The 20410-nt window shown below is 46.6% G+C and overlaps 1 protein-coding gene across 1 annotated transcript in view; it reads right to left on the bottom strand.

Moving 5' to 3' along the window:
* The window catches only part of FAM3B (FAM3 metabolism regulating signaling molecule B), a 67907-nt gene extending 51105 nt beyond the window's left edge, over positions 1 to 16802 (bottom strand). The window contains exons 1-3 of the mRNA XM_023559166.2: positions 16786 to 16802; positions 16256 to 16483; positions 5354 to 5571 (exon numbers count right to left, since the gene is read on the bottom strand). Of these exons, the coding sequence (XP_023414934.1) occupies positions 5354 to 5571; positions 16256 to 16483; positions 16786 to 16802 (463 nt within the window). The remainder of the gene's footprint in view (positions 1 to 5353; positions 5572 to 16255; positions 16484 to 16785) is intronic.
* Between the last annotated feature and the right edge of the window lie 3608 nt (positions 16803 to 20410).

The following is a 20410-nucleotide window of genomic DNA, read 5'->3' as shown; positions in this document are numbered from 1 at the left end:
CCACCCAAAGGACTTTTCTTATTTGTGGACCAAGTCCAGCCCCAATATGTCTCTAAAGCTGTTTTAAGTACAAACATCCAACATCTAAAGGCAAAGACATTAACGGGTCACCCTTCGTTGCCCTATGACGTTCTTTCAAGAAGCCTTGAGAAGCGTTGATTAACACACGTCATTCAAATCCCCGCACACCTCCTCCTAGGACTGTTGTTTTTCCTTCTGACTTGTCTTATCCATCCTATCACATCCACTCTTCAGGCCTGGCATAAAGCACCTCCCTGCAGCATCTGTTAACTACTCTCGTCCACAGGTACCTGGCCATGTTCTCATTGATGAACACCTAAGTCACCTCCCAACCAAACAAGCTCCAGGAACACAGGGGTCTTGTCTACAGAGAAGGAATTCAGCGAGTCATTTCCGGTGACTGAAAATTCATCCGAGTGATCCCAGATTCTGCGTCTCAGTCTATTTTTAGCAGCAGTGTTGTGCTGTTAGTTTCTAAACTTTCTCATTATTATACGCAGGAAATAACTCTCTGTGGCTTATTTCTCTCAGCACCTAGTACTGGTAATATGTATGATGTGATGAAAACATGTGAAGTTGTTCACTACAGATTAGTAAGTACATGCAGGTAAGCCCGTGTGTGCCTTGCTTATTGAGTAATCTGGCCCTGGAAACCCTGGTGGTGTAGTGGTTAAGTGCTACAGCTGCTAACCTCGAGGTCAGCAGTTTGAATCTACCAGGTGCTCCTTGGAAACTCTATAGGGCATTTGTACTCTGTCCTATAGGGTCACTATGAGTCAGAATCGACTCAAAGGCAATGGGTTTGGTTTTGGTTTTTGGCCCTGGCCATACCCACCACTGTCTGTCAGCCTGTCGTACTATGGTGGCTTGTGTGTTGCTGTGATGCAGGAAGCTATGCCACTGGTATTTCAAATACAAGCAGGGTCACCCATGGTGGACGGTTTTCAGCAGAGCTTCCAGACTAAGACACGCTAGAAAAAGGCTTGGTAATCTACTTCTGAAAATAGCCAGTGAAAACCCTACGAATTGGAAGAGAATATTATCAGACCGGACTCAAACATACCAACGATCATGAAGACGGTGCAGGACTGGGCAATGTTTCATTCTTTTACAAGGTTGCCATGAGTCAGAGTGGACTCAACTGCAGCTAGCAACATAACAATAGTCACCATACAGACAGTGTACCTTTTTCTAAGTTGATGTTTTACGAATAAATTTCACCTAAGCAGTTCTGTCTCCCAATACAAAATGTCTTCTTAGCATCTGATGTCTCTTTCAAGCTTACTAAATTGCTCGCTTTTGCTTCTAAAGACCAGTTAACCAGTTGCTATCGAGTCGCTTCCAAATCATGGAAAAGAAAACCCAAAAAACTCGTGGCAACCCCATGTTTGTCAGAATAGACCTGTACTTCATAGGGCTTCTGGTGGCAGATTTTTTGGAAGTAGATCACTAGACTCTTCTTTTGAGGCACCTCTGGGTGAACTCAAACCTCCAACTTTTTGGTAAGCAGCCAAGTGCGTTGACCATTTGTATCACCAAGGTACCCCGCTTCCAAATACAGTACCTAGTAAATATGGGTTTAAAAACTTTGTTGTTGTTGTTAGGTGCTGTTGATTTGGTTCCAACTCATAGCCACCCTATGCACAACAGAACAAAACACTGTGCCTTCCTCACAATTGTTGTTATGCTTGACCCCATTGTTGCAGCCATTGTGTCAATTCATCTGGTTGAGGGTCTTCCTCTTTTTTGCTGACCCTCTTCTTTACCAAGCATGAAGTCCTTCTCCAGGGACTGATCCCTCCTGAGAACATGTCAAAGTATGTGAGACAAAGTCTTGCTATCCTGGCTTCTAAGGAGCATTGTGGCTGTACTTCTTCCAAGATGGATTTGTTCGTTCTTTTGGCAGTCCATGGTATATTTAATATTCTTTGGCTACGCCGTAATTCAAAGGTGTCAATTCTTCTTTGGTCTTCCTTTTTCACTGTCCAGCTTTCACACACATATGAGGCGACTGAAGACACCATGGCTTGGGTCAGGGGCACCTTAGTCTTCAAGGTCACATCTTTGCTTTTTAACACTTTAAACAGGTCTTTTGCAGCAGATTTGCCCAATGCAATGCATCTTTTGATTTCTTGACTGCTGTCTCCATGGGTGTGAATTGTGAATCCAAGTAAAACAAAATCCTTGACAACTTCAATCTTTTCTCCGTTTATCATGATGTTCCTTACTGGACCAGTTGTGAAGATTTTTGTTTTCTTTATGTTGAGGTATAATCCATACTGAAGGCTGTGGTCTTTGATCTTCATTAAAAAGTGCTTCAAGTCCTCCTCACTTCCAGCAAGCAAGATTGTGTCATCTGTATAACACAGGTTATTAATGAGTCCTCCTCCAATTCTGCTGCCCCGTTCTTCTTCATATAGTCCAGCTTCTTGGATTATCTGCTCGGCATACAGACTGAAAAAGTATGATGAAGGGATGCAACCCTGACACACACCTTTTCTCACTTGAAAACACGCAGTATCCCCTTGTTCTGTTTGAATGACTGCCTCTTGATCTATGTACAGGTTCCTCATGAGCACAACTAAGTGCTCTGGAATTCCCACACTTTGCAATGTTATCCATAATTGGTTATGATCCACACAGTTGAATGCCTTGGCATAGTCAATAGAACACAGGTAAACATCCTTCTGGTATTCTCTGCTTTCAGCCAGGATCCATCTGACACCAGCAATGATACCCCTTGTTCCATATCCTCTTCTGAATCTGGCTTGCATTTCTGGCAGTTCCCTCTCGATATACTGCTGCAGCCACTGTTGAATGATCTTCAGCAAAATTTTACTTGTGTGTGATATTGATGATATTGTTTGATAATTTCCACATTTGGTGGGATCACCTTTCTTGGGAATAGGCATAAAAATGGATCTCTTCCAATCGGTTGGCCAGGTAGCTGTCTTCCAAATTTCTTGGCATAGACGAGTGAGCACCTCCAGTGCTGCATCCGTTTATTGAAACATCTCTATTGGTATTCTGTCAATTCCTGGAGCCCTGTTTTTAGCCAATGCCTTCAGTGTAGCTTGGATCTCTTCTTTCAGTATCATTGGTTCCTGATCATACGCAACCTCCTGAAATGGCTGAACATTGACCAATTCTTTCTGTGTGTTTCTTCCATCTTCTTTTAATGCTTCCTGCGTCATTTAATATTTTCCCTGTAGAATCCTTCAGTGTTGCAACTCTAGGCTTGAATTTTTTCTTCAGTTCTTTCAGCTTGAGAAATGCTGAGCATGTTCTTCCCATTTGGTTTTCTATCTCCAGCTCTTTGCACATGTCATTATAATACTTGGTCTTCTCGAGCTGCCCTTTGAAATCTTGGGTTCAGTTCTTTTACTTCATCATGTCTTCTTTTCACTTTAGCTTCTCGATGTTCAAGAGTAAGTTTCAGAGTCTCTTCTGACATCCATTTTGGTCTTTCTTTCTTTCCTGTCTTTTTAGTGACCTCTTGTTTTCTTCAGGTATGATGTCCTTGATGTCATTCCACAACTTGTCTGGTCTTTGGTCATTAGTGTTCAACACATCAAATCTATTCTTGAGATGGTCTCTAAATTCAGATGGGATATACTCAGGTAGTACTTTGGCTCTTGTGGACTTGTTCTAATTTTCTCTCAGTTTCAACTTGAACTTGCATATGAAGAATTGATGGTCTGTTCCACAGGTGGCCCCTGGCCTTATTCTGACTGATGATATTGAGCTTTTCTATTGTCTCTTTCCACAGATACAGTCAATTTTATTCCTGTGTATTCCATCTGGTGAGGTCCATGTGTATAGTCACCATTCATCTTGGTGAAAAAAGGTATTTGCAATGAAGAAGTCATTGGTCTTGCAAAGTTCTATCATGTGATTTTCAGCATCATTTTTATAACCAAAGCTATATTTTCTAACTACTGTTCCTTCTTCTTTGCTTCCAACTTTCATATTCCAAACAGTGGTAATTATCAATGCATCCTGATTGCATATTTGGTCATTTGAGACTGCAGAAGTTGGTAAAAATCTTCTATTTCTTCATCTTTGGCCCTAGTGGTTGGTGCATAAATTTGAATAATAGCCATATTAACTGGTCTTCCTTGTAGGCAAATGGATATTATCCTATCACTGGCGGTGTTGGACTTCAGGATAGATCTTTAAATGTTCTTTTTGTCGATGAATACAACACCATTCCTCTTCAAATTGTCATTCCCAGCATAGTAAACCATATGATTGCCCGATTCAAAATGGCCAATACCAGTCCATTTCAGCTCACTAATCCCTAGGATATAGATGTTTATGCGTTTCATTTCATTTTTGACGATTTTCAGTTTTCCTAGATTCATACTTCGTACATCCCACGTTCCGATTATTAATGGATGTTTGTAGCTGTTTCTTCTCATTTTGAGTCGTGCCACATCAGCAAATGAAGGTCCTGGAAGTTTGACTCCATCCATGTCATTAAAGTCAACTCTAGTGTGAGGAGGCAGCTCTTCCCCAGTCGTCTTTTGAGTGCCTTCCGACCTGAGGGGCTCATCTTCTGGCACTATATCAGACAGCGTTCCACTGGTATTCATAAGGTTTTCACTGGCTAATTCTTTTCAGAAGCAGACCACCAGGACCTTCTTCCTAGTCCCTCTTAGTCTGGAAGCTCAGCTGAAACCTGTCTGCCATGGTGACCCTGCTGGTATTTGAATACCGATGGCATAGCTTCTAGCATCACAGCAACATGCAAGCCCCCACAGTACAACGAACTGACAGACACATCAGTTTGAGTCTAGAAACTTTAAATCCTCTTGCCATTGAGTTGATTCCAACTCATAGCGACCCTACAGGACAGAGTAGAACTGCCCCCATAGAGTTTCCAAGGAGCGCCCAGTAGATTCAAATTGCTGACCTTTTGGTTGGCCGCCACAGCACTTAACCACTACACCACCAGGGTTTCCACCTAGAAACTTTAGATACTTTAAAATATTTCTGGACTTTAGCATCTGGGTCCCCCTGAATTATGTCCCAGGTGAGGCAGCTAAGACCTGGAGGACTGGGTGACTTAAGGACTGGGGCATGGGTGAGCAACCTCAGGCCTGCATCTTCCTCCCTAACATGGGATGGTTAGTGGTACCCACCTAAGGATGGTATGGGGACTAAGTGAGCATCTGTACAGTACTTACACCCTCTTCCTCTCCCTCCTCCTCATTGTCATCATCATCAACATCAAACAGCCCATCAGGGTAGAGCTGAGGCCAGAGACCCCTGCTCCTACTGCTTCAGGGACATGGCAAAGCTGTCCTTTGGATCAGCACGCAGGACGTACCTTTGATGACAGGCTTCTCACCGATGCTCCGAATGCTATAGACAGCACTTGACAGTGGCACCTCTGGGATCAGCTCGGCAAGCAGGTACCCGGAATACCAGGCACACAGGGAGGCGAAGAAGAGGAAGAGTGCCTTAAAGGTGCCTGGGGACAAACAGCAAGACCTTGACTGTGGCTTTGCCGGGGACAAATAGGGCAATCCCCACCCCACGATGCTCCTAACCCATGCCCTGGCCTTTCATCCTGACCCTCATCCCATGTTCCCATGTCAGCAGGATTGCTCTAAGGAACTGGTACTCCTGCTGATGGACTGTCCTGGGGAGGGGAGGAGAATGCAAGGGCAGAGAAGCCAGACTATATAAAAAAAAAAGTACGTGGCATCAGGATTGGAGGAAGACTCATTAACAACTTGTGTTATGCAGATGACACAACCTTGCTTGCTGAAAGTGAAGAGGACCTGAAGCACTTACTGAGGAAACTCAAAGCCTACAGCCTTCAGTACGGATTACACCTCAACATAAAGAAAACAAAAATCCTCACAACTGGATCGATAAACATCAAGACGAACGGTGGAGAAACTGAAGTTGTCCAGGAATTCATTCTACTTGGATCAACCATCAGTGCCCATGGAAGCAGCATTCAGGAAATCAAACAACACACTGTATTGGGCAAATCTGCTGCGTAAGACCTCTTTGAAGCTCTAAAAAGCAAAGACGTCACTCTTATGACTAAGGTGCACCTGACCTAAGCCATGGTCTTTTCAATAGCCTCATGCGTATGATGAAGCTGGACAGTGAATAAAGAAGACCAAATGTAAGGGCATAAGCTCCTTAAGGGAACCATGATGAAGTAGCTGGTTTTGCATGGGTAGGCATGTGAAGCAGACAGCAGCAGAGAATACAAAGGAGACAGAATGTACTGAACGGCAAGTTTTTACAATTGCTGTTGGTTTGGGCTTAGGGCTTCCTTAAATGATAAAGTAATGATTCTTCCAGAGCCTGGTGAACCAACATACCCAACACAATCACAGACCTAAAATTCAAAAGCCACTCATTCATTCTTGTTTTGAGACACATCTTATTTTAATACATGCTTGGAACCAGACTGTACCCTCTGGTGGGCAGGGGACTTGCTGGCTGCTCACTGCTACACAACCTGTGCTGAGAATAGTACATGGCGCCAGGGAACATGTGGTGGATTCTTGGGTGCACTGGCAGCAATTCCCCCAACCCACCTTTAGAATCACTGATGAGCCCATGGGATACCCTGGGTTCCCAACTGCAGAAAGTCCCTAGGAACATCTTTCTGGTACATTTGCCCCAATATCTCAGCTCTCCCAGAGGCCAAAAGGTTTTACAATTTGTAAGGAAAGGGCACTCACTAACTCCTAGGTTACTAGAAGTCTAATAACAGCTCCCTGTCCTTCACGGCAACCCATGGCCAGGTGGCTTTGATCTTACCCCTTAAATATCTCCCAGAGCAGAGCTCATTCAGCTGTTCACTAACCAAATCTGAAAAAAACACAGAAGGACCACCCACGCCTTGCACAAGTGGTTGATGTGAACTTGTCCATCAGCAGCAGCTCTCTGATAGCTCTAGTCCTGAGAAAAAAGAAAGGAAAGGAGGGAAGGAAGAAAGAGGAGAGGGATGGATGGAAGGAAGGGAAGGAAGGAAAGGAAAATAAGCCTCCTGTCCCATCCCACCCCACTCCAGCAGCCTCAGGTCTATCTTCCGTAGCCTCCAGGTCTTACCTTCCCCATTTGCCTCCACCCCGTGGCTCCGGGTCTGCTGGGTGGGTCAAGGTCTCCAAAGATCTCCCTGGTGCCAGGCGTAGGCCCCTGCCCTCATTCTCCCTGGCAACATGTGCTGGAGGCCCCAGCCTACTCTGGAGGCACTCTCGCCCAGAGCTCAGCTCCAGCATCTTCTCAGAAGCCCAGGATTAGCTCACTCAGACCTCTGGGTTCCTGACTCAGGTGTCCAATTGCCTATCTGATGTCAATGCCTGGATGACTCACAAAGCCTTAAACTTCACAGGTCTAAAAATAGACTCTTGATTTCCCTGATCCCTGCTGTCTTAGGCTGGATTCTCTAGAGAAGCAAAACTTGCAAAGTGTATAAATATATATACACAGAGAGGTTTATATCAAGGTTGTAGAGGCTAGAATATCCCAAGTCCAAGGGTCAGGACAGACACTTCTCCTGATTCATGTAGCCACAGGGGCTGGTGAACCCAAGACCGGCAGGTCAGAGAGCAGGGCTCTTGCTCACAGGCTGCAAAGATCAATGAATCCCAAGATCAGCAGCCAAGATCACAGGTAAGCTGCTAGCTCAAGTCCCAAGAAATGGAGGCCAGATGAACAGGAGTCAGCTGCAGGACCCTGCGTGAACAAAAAGCCCCCATGCCTTGCCAGAATGTCTGCTTATATTCGATGCAGGCCACACGCCCAGGGAAACTCCCTTTCGACTGATCGGCCACTCACAGCAGATCCCATCATGGGGGTGATCACATATCAAATCTCAGCAGGGAAGTGATCACAACGTTATAAGGCTGCCAAAACACTGAGAATCACGGCCCAGCCAGGCTGACACACAATCTTAACCATCACATCCCCAGACCTGCTCCTTCTCCATGTCTTACCAACCTCAGTGGATAGGGCTAGCTGCTAGGTCTCTGGAAGTTTCCATGATTCCACACTCAGATGCGAAGGAAAGAAGCAGGGGAAGGAAGGGAGGTAGAGAGAGGGAGGGTGGCAGAGAGGGAGGAAGGAAGGGAGGCATCCCCATCGCCTCCACCCTCACCAGCCACCAAGGACAACTCAGTCACTACCTGCCAACCCTTCTTTGGCTGCTTGTGAGTATCTGGACCCACACCCAGGTGTGGTCCCCACGCAGGGTTTGGACTTATTGCAGGGAGCTTTCCCTCTACCCTGAGCAGAGACGAGCTCCCCCGTGTCTTGGGCCAGCAGACATTTCTCCCAGCCCCTCTTTCCTAGGTTTGCAGCCCTTTACTTGGAGGGACAGCCCCGCCTTCCCAGCACACAGCTCCATTCCAGTCCCCGGTGGGGGATGAAACCCAAGCCCCTGCCAGTCTGGCAATGGTTGCCATGAGTCAGAGCCGACTTGACAGCAATGGGTTGGGAGGCATCGGTGGTTCACTGGTAGAACTCTCACCTTTCATGCAGGAGATCTGGGTTCAATTCCCAGCCAATGCACTTCATGTGCAGCTACCAACTGTCTGTCAATGGAGGCTTGCATGCTGCTATGATGCTGAACAGATTTCAGCAGAGCTTCCAGACTAAGACAGACTAGGAAGAAAGGACTGGCGATCTACTTTTTCAATAGTCAGTTATTGAAAACCCTGTGGAGCACAGTTCTACTCTGACACACACAGGGTTGCTATCAGTCAGAGTTGACTCCACAGGAACTGGTGTTTTTAAATGCTGGTGTTGGAAGGGCAGCTCACCAGCTTAGTTAGTCCGGTTCCCTCACAAGACACCTCTGGTTCCGCTTGGGATTGTGATTGTTTTAAATGCTACTTCAACATTGTAAAAATGACATGGGGGCAGTGTCTGACCTCCTCTAATTTCACAAGGGGGAAAGAGAATCAAGATCAACAGCCCAAAGCTGACTCCCATGAGGTGGATGTCAGACATGCCTCCTCTCTTTACCAATTCTGACACCAACTGTCCCACCCACTGCACTCTCTGCCTCTCTGCTGGGTTCGATACTTCACTGCAATGGCCACACAGAACTCACAGACTATACTCATGATTATGGGGTTTATCAGGGAAGTAACAGTTACAATTCAGGCTCAGGAACACTCAGGAGACAGTTCTTCCATCAGGACAGTATCTGCCCAGCCATGCTCACAGGCACGCTTCTCTCTGGCCCTAGGCACCAGGGCACCAAAGGCACTCAGCTTTCTCGCTCCGTGGCCAGGAAGCCCACCGAGTCGTCTCCTGCTGCTGGGTCTCCTGCTGGTTTCTCCTTCCTTGGTGGTGCTGGGCTCTCCTCTTTTCTCTGGAATTGGCTTTCTTTGAAGGCAAAACTGACCAATCCCTTTGGTAGGCCACAATTACTATATCACACAATCACCTGGGTGGGAGTTACAAGACCACAGCTAGAAAGGCCACATACGAAAGTAATGCATTTCACTGCAAACATCAACATATATATTTTTTCGCTTTTCCAAACTGTACAGTCCCCAAGAGCACTGGGACATTAGTCAGGGATGGCTTCCTCTCACGAAATGCCTGAGAGAGCACTGCCATTACAGTCTCTGGGGCTGAATGACTTCTGGAAGCTGGATGAACCAGCCACAGAACACGATCAGACACAGTGGGCTTAGTACTCCCCTCTGTCCTGTAGCCCCTCCGTTTACTCCACGCATGAGGCTTTTTGTTCTGAATTCTCAGAGATGCTGGTTTCCCCTTTGACACACCTTTGTAGTCCCTCTGCCTGGCCTGCCCTTCCCTCCAGACCCCTGGCGACCTCCTACTCCTTCCTCCTTCCTGGCTCCCCCAGCACAGCTGGTGCCCCACCTCTGTGCAGCTTTATACTGCGGCCAGCACACTGTGTGGTCAGTGCACAGTAGGAGTCTCTGCCCTCCAGATCTACGCCTGAGCCTGCGGGACCGTGAATGGGACATGATATTTCAGAAGTTCTGTTGGATGAACCCTGAGCGATCATACCCTGAGGTATTGCAGTATCTCAGGTTTAAAGGCAACGACCGTCCACTGTTTTGTGTGTCAGGACATAGCTGGGCTACTTCACCCACTTCCAAGTGTCATATCTGAAGAAGAAAATTGGCAAACCAGAGAATGTTCTAGAAACCATGACACACGCGTGATCTCTGAGCAAAGAGCTGTTGTTCAGTTTGGAGGAGGCTGAAAGGAAACACAATGCTGCCTTTCAGATGTCTAGAGAACAGAAGGAAAGGAAACAAGATTTTCTCCACCATCAAACAAGGACAAATGGGTGGAACATAATGAAGACTGAGTAAAATCAAAGGCACCTGTACAAGTAGAGCTATAGGCCATAGGATGGCCCGCTGTCTTAGTTACTTAATGCTACTGTAGCAGAAATACCACAAGTGGGTGGCTTTAATGAACAGAAATTTATTATTTCACAGTTTAGGAGGCTAGAAGTCTGAATTCAGGACACTGGCTCTAGAAGTGTCTCTCTGTCCACTCTGGAGGGAAATCTATGTCTCTTTGAGCTTCTTTTCCTCGGTCCCTTGATGTGTTCCGCATGGCATCAATCTTTCTCCATCTCTGCTTTCTTACTTTTGTGCCCAATCTGATCTTTTTTATATCTCAAAAGTGATTGGTTTAAGATATGGCTGCATTAACATAAAAAAGAAAACACTATTCCCAAGTAGGATTATACCTACAAACATAGGATTAGGATTTATGACACACAATTCAATCCACAACCCCTGCCTAGTGGGCAAATCACATCAGTAAATCAAACAAGGCATTGCACTGGGCAAATCTGCTGCAAAAGACCTCTTTAAAGTGCTAAAAAGCAAAGATGTCACCCTGAAGACTAAGGTGAGCCTGACCCAAGCCATGGTGTTTTCAATCGCCTTATATGCATGGGAAAGCTGGACGCTGAATAAGGAAGACCAAAGAAGAATCGACGCCTTTGAATTGTGGTATTGGCAAAGAATATTGAGTATACCATGGACTGCCAAAAGAATGAACAAATCCGTCTTGGAAGAAGTACAGCCAGAATGCTTCTTGGAACCGAGGATGGCAAGACTTTGTCTCACATACTTTGGACATGTGATCAGGAGGGATCAGTCCCTGGAGAAGGATATTAGGCTTGGCAGAGGATCAGCAAAAAAGAAGACGACCCTCAACGAGATGGACTGACAGTGGCTGCACCAATGGACTTAAGCATAGCAATGGTTGTGAGGATGGAGCAAGACTGAGCAGTGTTTGTTCTGTTGTACATAGGGTTGCTACGAGTCGGAACTGACTCAACGGCACCTAACAACAACAACAACAGTAGGGCGGTAAGCTCCCCATCCCTGGACATTCTTCAAGGCTCCCAGGACGGCTATAACATATTTCTGCTTGGGGGAGGGGTACAGCTGATGACCTACAGCCTGAGGACAGCCTGGTTTCCTGTGGTGGCAGGCAGCTGGTTGGGGGAGGCCAGGCTCTGGTAGCAGAACCATCTGGGGTGGACAGCAGCTCTAGCAACATGCACTGGAAGAGTCCATCGTTAGACGATGGCGATACACACTGGTGGGCACTGGACTGGCAGCCAGCAGAGATCTGATACAGCCACAGAATTGTCCCAGCAGCCCGAGGGAGGGCAAGATCTGGGGGGCAAGAGGTGACAGCCAGAGTCCAGGCAGACAGTGTCAGGTGAGCTGTGCCCCTGCCTGTCCATGGGCTGGATATCAGTCTCTGCAGACAAAAGCAGAGTGGGTAGAATACAAGGCTGCCAACCAAGATGGGGTCTCAGACACTGGGCAGCAGAGAATGAGCCAGCATCCCGGCCTTGGGAGAGGTGGGAACCAAGGCTGCAGCTAAACTTGTACCAGTGGTAAGCCCAGGGATTCAGCTTAGCTGGCTCCCAGGGACCAGGCAGACCTGCCCTGGTGGAAGGGAGGGGACCCAGAGCTTTAGTGGGCAGAGGAACACATAGAGTCCAGGAAGCCTTCTGTGATTCCGTAGTCAGCAATCAGGCTTTTCCGTAAGCCAATAAAGTCATTGCTTGTTTATGGACGTGTCCATCACTCACTATGATACACAGTGAGCGATGGGAGCAAAGGCCAGGTTGTAGCACGTGTGGGAAGTCAGTAAACTTTCTCCTCGGAGACACCCTTGAGAATGTGTGTGTGTCCAGTCCTCATCGCCACCCTCAGGAGTCTCAGGGTGGCCTGGACACTTCATCTATGTTCCAGAAGAAAGCTATCTTCAACCCAATTTGTTCCAAGCCAGGTTATAGGTAGGGGCCACTTTAGGATGCTCCTCACCTCTCCAGCCCAAGAGTTACCTTAAAGGGGCAATTTAAAAGCCATAAGAACACCTCCTATGGGTGGAATTTCCTTTAGCCTGAACTTGGATAAGGAAGCTACGTGTCACTGGTGGCCTGGTTCACATGGACTCAACTCCCTTCACCATGGAAATGGCCATGCCCTCACCACTTGCGCTAGAAAGGTCAGGAGCTGTAGGAATGGGTGGTCCAGACTCAGGGTCTTGGCTTCTTTGTGGTCTCCACACTCTGCTGGCCTTCAGTGCCCACTGTCATTGCTGTCCTGTCTACTAAGACTTTTTTTCTTGTACCTTAGATGAAGGTTTACAGAACAAACTAGTTTCTCATTAAACAGTATACACATCGTTCTATGACATTGGCTAACAACACCACGACATGCCAGCACTCTTCCTTCTCAACCCTGGGTTCCTTATTACCAGGTTTCCTGTTCCCTGCTGCCTTCCAGTCCCCACCCCAGGGCTGGTGTGCCCCTTTAATCTTGTTTTGTTTCATGGGTCTGTCCAATCTTTAGCTGAAGGTTGAATCTCAGGAGTGACTTCGTTACTGAGCTGATAGGGTGTCCGGGGGCCATACTCTCAGGGTTTCTCCAGTCTCTGTCAGGCCAGCAAGTCTGCTCTTTCTATTTGAGTTAGAATTTTGTTCTACATTTTTCTCCACCTCTGTCCAGGATCCTCTATTGTGATCCCTGTCAGAGCAGTCAGTGGCGGTAGCTGGGCACCATCTAGTTGTACTGGACTCAGACTGGTGGAGGCCGTGGTAGATGTGGTCCATTAGACCTTTGGACTAATCTTTCCCTTGTATCTTTAGTTTTCTTCACTCTTCCTTGGTCCTGAAGGGGTGAGACCATGTCCATGGAGATTTTTGGGGAGAAGGGATAGACAGGGTTGCTCTTGAACACCACAGAAGGTTTGCACGATAAGCCACCTAGAAAGACTTATGTGCCAATGCCCACTGGGAGGGATTGGGATAACAACTGTTGTTGGTGTTAGCTGCCGTGGGGTCAGCTCCTGACTCATGGTGACCCCACGCACAATGGGACAAAATGCTGCTAGGTCCTGCACCGTTCCCATGATTGGATGCGGGTCGGACCATTGTGATCTGTAGGGTTTTCATTGGCTGATTTCAGAAGTAGACCGCCAGGCCTTTCTTCCTAGTCCATCTTTGTCTGGAAGCTACACAGAAACTTGTTCAGCATCATAGCAACACATAAGCCGCCAATGACAGATGGATGTACATGAGGTGCACTGGCCGAGAATGGAACTAGGTCTCCTGCGTACCCGTCACCCTCACGTCAATTCCGACTCATAGCGACCTAGAAGGTGAGAATTCTACCACTGACCCCTCAGGATGACCCCTCAGGATGAACTCTCAAAATGACCACCACGGGTGAAGAAATGGTGGATGGCTTATTTCAGTTATTCACCTTTCCTACGAACTAACTGGAATCAACCCAATGCTTGGTTGAAGTATCTGGGAAAATGCCATTTCCAAGAAAGTTGCCAAAACTTTTCCTGGAGATTTGGCTCACAAACTCAAAAGTGACTTGGCTTTGAATTTCTGCAGTCAACTTTCATCACAATCACACACGCCCAGGTAAATACAAAGCGTTCTCTCAAAGCTTTACACAAAAGGACCGCATGGCCTAGGAATGAGTCACAAGGTCTGCATGAAAACTTACGAGTGAGGGGAAAACCAAAAAACCAAACCTTTTGTGGTCAAGTCAGTTTCGACTCATAGCGACCCTAGGGGACAGAGAAGAACTGCCCTATAGGGTTTGCAAGGAGCAGCTGGTGGATTCAATCCGCCGACCTTTTGGTTAGCAGGGAATGTTTAACCACTGTGCCACCAGGGCTCCAGGTGAGGGGAAGCAAGCTGGTAATATTCAGCATTTTTTACAAAGCAATCAGCAAAATATTATTAAAAGTATACAATACAGAAACATATATATTTTTAATTTCCAAAATAAAAAAATTTTTTTTTAATTTCCAAAATAGCTATAATCAAAGTCAATACAGCAACCGAGGTGCTCATTCTCCCTGTCTCTCAAAGATATGTCTCTCCACCCATTTATCTTGTGATCCACACGTGTTACCAAAACAGTATTATTCAGAAATTAAGTTTTTGAAGGGAAAATAAGTATGTTACACAATAAGGCAAAAATCTTAAGATTTGGCTCTGCTACCACCACCAGGTGCCATTAAGTTGACCTGACTCATGCGTGTCGCACTAGAACTTTGCTCCACAGGGTTTTCAATGGCTTTTTCAGAAACAGATTGCCAGGCCTTTCTTCCAGGCACCTCTGGGTGGACTTCAACCTCCAACTTTCGGGTTAGCAGCTGAGCTTGTTAACCATTTGCACCACTCAGGGACTCCTTAACTTTGATAATGGAGCAGAAAAGCCAGCACTTAGGAGAACTTTCTGGAGTGTGACCGGCCACACAACCAGAATGCTAGTGCTAGAGAGAAGTTCTGAAATCATTTATTTAGTCGAATGCCCTCACTGCAGAGAACCTGGGAGCTGGCATCCAGAGTGGGGAGAGTGACTTGCCAAAGAACCCCAGGGAACTTTGCATTTTTGCACAAGACATGCTGCCTTCCTCCAGAAAAAACCCAGATTCCTCAGATTACAGGAAGAAGGAAAAAAAAAAAAAAAAACAACAGCAAAACCAATTAGGGAGGAAGACAGGCTCTGAGAGATGTAATTGCTGGTAAAGTAAATATGTGTTTTTTTTTTTTTTTCTTTCCTCTTGCCTACTTTTTCCAAACCTTCTGCAATCTGAAATACTTCCATAAGTGGGAAAAATAAAAACAGCCTTATGAAAAAATGCTACAGAACTATAATAATCAGATATGACCAGGCATTCCATTTTAGACCCCACTTCTAAGCCACCAGCCCCCAGTGAGGTGAAAACGGCTGGCTCACTTTCCCCTGCCTGTTACTTACCAGTGCATAGAATCCAAAGGTGTCTCTAAGCAGCACCCAACCACCTTTCTTCGTTGGGGGATGCTCTCCCCCAACGGAAGCATGTGGTCTGCCTGTGCTCACCCACTGCCTTCCTGGACCCCCTGCCTGCACCCCGGGTCAGATTACCCAATAAGCAAGGCACCCAGGGGTCTAATTGTGCCTTCCCACCAATCTGCAGTGCACAATTTCATCTGTCCCCCACCATGTCAAAGATGTGGTGAAACCCATGTGAAATTGCTAATCTCTGATGAGACTAAGTACAATTAAACTCATGCGTACCTTGCTCAAAGCAAGCAGGTGCATACCGTATTTACTGGTTAATCCGATCCTGCCTGTACGTAGGGTGGGATTAACCAGTAAACATGGGTTTAATTGTATTTCCTTGCTAATCTGTGGTTAAGCCTTCCACTGCTAGTCAAAAAGTCGGCAGTTCTAATCCACAAACTGCTCCTTGGAAACCTTATGGGGCAGTTCTACTCTGTCCTATATGGTCGCTATGAGTTCGAATGGACTCCACCGCAACGGGTTTGGTTTGGTACCTTGCTCATTGGGTATTCCGCCCTGCCTGCACCCAAGCTGTGGTGGGGGCAGGCAGGGGTGAGGGGAGTAAGGTGTAAGGACACCGCTTGGGGAAACCCTGGTCTATTCGCCCCTTCTGGAGTCGCTCAAGTTCACCATACCCCCCTTTCCTGATGTCAAGTTGAAGACCCCGCCCTCGCCAGCCACACCTTTCTGGCTCAGCGAGGGCTCCCCTTATAATGCCACAGTCCCAGGAAGGGTGAGAGGGGCGCTGCTCCCCTGTCCCAGGATCCCCTTTCCTCCACCACCTCTCCCCCACGGGTGGGCGCACTCACTGCCAACCATGGAGCGCATCTTCCAGCTGCTGCTCCCCGCCTGCCAGTCCCCGGCCTGCGGGCGCCCCTCACCTGGTCCTGGGCGGCAGCTCCCGGGACGACCTGGAGGCAAACTTCCACCGCCCTCTCGACACGCCCTCGGGGCAGGCAGGCGGCAGACAGCAGCTGGATTGGTGGGCGGCGGCCGGGGAGGTGCGCAGAGCCGCGGGACGGGCTGGGGCAGCCCGGCAGGTGGGGTCAGACAGGTGCTGGGGTGGCGCCAGGAGCTTCTTGCTGGGCTGCCGGGAGCCCACAGCTGACCTGACCCAAGAGGCCGAGCAGAGTCTGTTCTGAAGGAAAGACACTGTGTGCCCCTTAACGCTTCGCCACCCAGGCCTCAATTCAATGTCTCATAAGAGGAAATAGCTGCAAAAGTATGCATGGCCTTATAAACCCATAGTCCCAGCTGGGCTCAGGTTTGCGGAATCAACGCCTGCTTTTCCCGGGCCACTGTATAAGGCTCTTCACTTCCTCCTGAACAGTCACGCTGCCCACTGAATGGGGCCCCACCTCGTTTTCTCACTGGGGTTGGTTAACTCTGGAAAATGAAGCAAGGACAATACCTGGGTCCCATGGTCATGGTTGCAGGTCTACCTGCAGAGACCAGGGAGTCCAGAGGGTGAGGGTCCTGACACGTGTTTGAGGCTTCCCAAGAAGCTCCTCTGCACCCCTCCAGCACATCCACAGTGACATTCCCCAAACCCCCAAACCAAACCCATTGCTGTTGAGTCAATTCTGACTCACAGTGACCTCACGTGTTACAGAGTAGATCTGCTCCATGGGGTTTTCTTGGCTATAATTTTTACGGAAGCAGACTGCCAGGCCTTTCTTTTGTGGTGCTGCTAAGTAGGTTTGAACCATGAACCTTAAGGTTAATAAATTGCTTCTAAACCCATGCAGTCACAGTGGCCTCAGGCTACGAAGGGCAAGTCGAGGCTCCCAGACAGTTGGTCACCATGGCAGAAAATAAGAGTTCCAGGGAGTTGGGGGTCTGCAAAAGACCCAGGCCTCCCTCTGGAGCTCGGCTGACTGCTGTTCCGCTCTGCTCCCAAGAAGCCCAGAGCCTTCAGCAGTGCGACACAAGATGCCCTCAGCCTAACCTGGGGACATCTATCGCCTTTGGGTTGCCACCAGAGGGCTTGGCCATAGGTCTCCCTCCACCACTCTCTGACTCCTGAGATGCCCCTGTGTGGCATCACTCCAGGAGTCCAGAGACACATCATGTAGACCATGTGGCTTTAGTCCTCCAATTCACCCACCTGCTGCCTCCCCAAATCATAGGGGTCACAAGATAGGGATCCTACAGTCAGGAGCCCATCCCAACAACCCAAGAAGTGTCCCAAGGCCTGAGCTCAGCCAGGTCAGTTTGTGACTTCCCTGTCTGGGTTGATATCTGGTTGCTCTGTCCTGTGTTTTAGTCTTGGGTTGTTACCTGATGTCATTGATTTTCTAACCAGAACCAAAACCAAACCCAGTGCCGTCGAGTTGATTCCGACTCACAGTGACCCTTCTAGCCAGAGAACTCCCTTTAGTACTTCTTGTAGTTTTGGTTTGTTTTTTGCAAATTCTCTAAAATTCTGTTTAGCTGGAAATGTCCTCATTTCCCCTTCATATTTGAGAGACAGTTTTGCTGGATATATGATTCTTGGTTGGCAATTTTTTTCCTTCCAGGCTTTATTTATGGAAACCCTGGTGGCGTAGCAGTTCAGTGCTATGGCTGCTAACCAAAGGGTCACCAGTTCAAATCCACCAGGCGCTCCTTGGAAACTCTATGGGGCAGTTGTACTCTGTCCTATAGGGTTGCTTTGAGTCAGAAGCAACTCAATGGCAAAGGGTTGGTTTAGTTTTATTGCCTTCTTGCCTGCATGGTTTCTGCCACGTAGTCTGAGCTTATTCTTATTGACTCTCCTTTGTAGGTGACTTTTCACTTATCTTTAGCTGCTCTTAAAATTCTATCTTTGGTTTTGGCAAGTTTGATTATAATATGTCTTGGTGACTTTCTTTTGGGATCTACCTTGTGTGGGGTTCAATGAGCATCTTGGATAGGTATCTTCTCATCTTTCACAACATCAGGGAAGTTTTCTACCAACAAATCTTCAACAATTCTCTCTGTATTTTCTGTTATCCCCCCCCACATACACACACTGTTTGGGTACTCCGTCACTTGTAGGTTATTTCTCTTGATAGAGTTCCACATGATTCTTAGGGTTTCTTCGGCCAGGTCAGTTTAGGTGCTACTTATGATTTGCTCTATAGCAATACAGAGAAGTCCTTCTTCAGCAATTCCTGATGGCTGCTTTTAGCAAATGTACACACGAATCGGCTCATTAAAGCCAGCTTCACTGCACGGATCTCAGCTTGGTCTTTCAGTCACCTGATGTCCAGATGGACCTTTTATTTCTTTCCTCTCGTTTGTTTTCATCACTCAGCACCCGGATCTCATTCCCTACTCCCACGACGTCTATAACAAACTGCCACTCAAGTTGTCCTTAGCAGTTCCCACGGTCTTTAAAAAACCTAAGTTCCACTTCTCGGAATCTATGCTAAGGGAATAATTTTTTTTTTCTAAATGCAGAAATGCTATCTACACTCAGATAACTGAAAAAATGGGAAGACACCTCCGAGGCCAACAAAAGAAGAATGACTAAATAAGTTACTCTTTAACGGCATGGCATTTTACTTAGGCAATTAAAACGGTAAGCATCAAGATGATATGTTACTCATAAAATACACAGCCAGTGTACAGGAAACGCACGTTCAGTGAAAGGGGAGGAATAAAATGGAACATTTACTCATATAAAACAATTCACAGGAAACCCATAAAGATAAAAAAGCTGTGGCAGTTCCGCAAGCATATTATAAAGCCACATGACTAAAAGGAAAAAAAAAAGTGCCCTAAAAATCATATATCCCTGGTGGTGCAGAAGGTTAAGCGCTGGGCTACTAACCAAAAGTTTAGTGCTTCAAACTTGGCTCCTTCTTCTTAACTCCTGAATTCTATTCTGTTGTTGGCATGGACCACAATGTCCTCACACAGGCTATAGAAAGGCATTTTTTTTCCCTATTAATTTTAGTCTTTTCTAGGGTAAGTAATGCTACAATGAACACCTTCGTGCATCTGTTTTGGCAAAAATAATAAGGTGGATTTAGAATAAATTCTAATAGTGGAATTACTGAGTCAAAGGGTATATCTATTGTGAATGTTAACAGGTATTTCCAGTGGTCCTCTAAAGAAGTTTTACCAGTTACACTTCCACCTTAGCATATGAGAATGGCTAGTTACCTAGAACCTTGCCCAAACATTGTATTATCAAACTCTTTGCTCTATTCTAATCTATTCTTGGAAAAAAAAAAAGTATCTTAGTATCATTTTGACTGTTTCTTTTGTTAAAGTGATTGCTTTCACATATTTTCATACGTTTAAAAGCTATCTGGGTGGCACAGGTCGTTTGCACTCAACTACTGACCTAAACGTTGGCAGTTCAAATCCACTCAGCAGTGCCACAGAAGAAAGGCCTGGCAATCTGCTTCTCGAAAGATTATAGCCAAGAAAATCTTACAGACCCTTTAGCCAAAGATTAGACAGGTCCAGAAAATAAACACTAATAGACTTAGCTCAACCATGTATAGGAGACTAAATGGGCATACAGCCCAGGGGCAAGGACAGGAAGGCAGGAGCAGACAGGAAAGCTGGACGAATGGAAGTGGGGAACCCAAGGTCAGGAAGGGAAGAGTGTTGTCACAAAACGATACGTATATTATTGTTTAAAGAGAAACTAATTCACTCTGTAAACCTTCACCTAAAGCACAATTAAAAAAAGAAAAGAAAATCTAATGGAGCAATTCTACTCTAACACGTGGGTCACCAGGAATTGGAACTGGGTTTTTGTTTGCTTCTTTGTTTAAGGCCTTTGGTGTGTATTTCTTTTTCCAGTCACATACAGTGCTCATTTTTCAATTAAGCTGTCAGCCTTTTCCTTTTTTATTTGTAAGAGCTTTAAGAAATGACTTGTTGATTAGATGATATGTTAACTCGTTCAGGTTTTTTAAAAATTATATTAAAAGGCAGATAGTAATAAGTCAACTCCTAACCGTGGTGGTTAAGAGCTATAGCTGCTAACCAAAAGGTTGGCAGTTCGAATCTACCAGGCGCTCCTTGGAAACCCTATGGGGCAGTTCTCCTCTGTC

Source organism: Loxodonta africana, chromosome 2 (genome assembly GCF_030014295.1).
Source record: "Loxodonta africana isolate mLoxAfr1 chromosome 2, mLoxAfr1.hap2, whole genome shotgun sequence".
Taxonomy (NCBI): Eukaryota; Metazoa; Chordata; class Mammalia; order Proboscidea; family Elephantidae; genus Loxodonta; species Loxodonta africana.
Note: the sequence above shows the minus strand (reverse complement) of the source record. Positions and strands in the feature narration are given on the sequence as shown.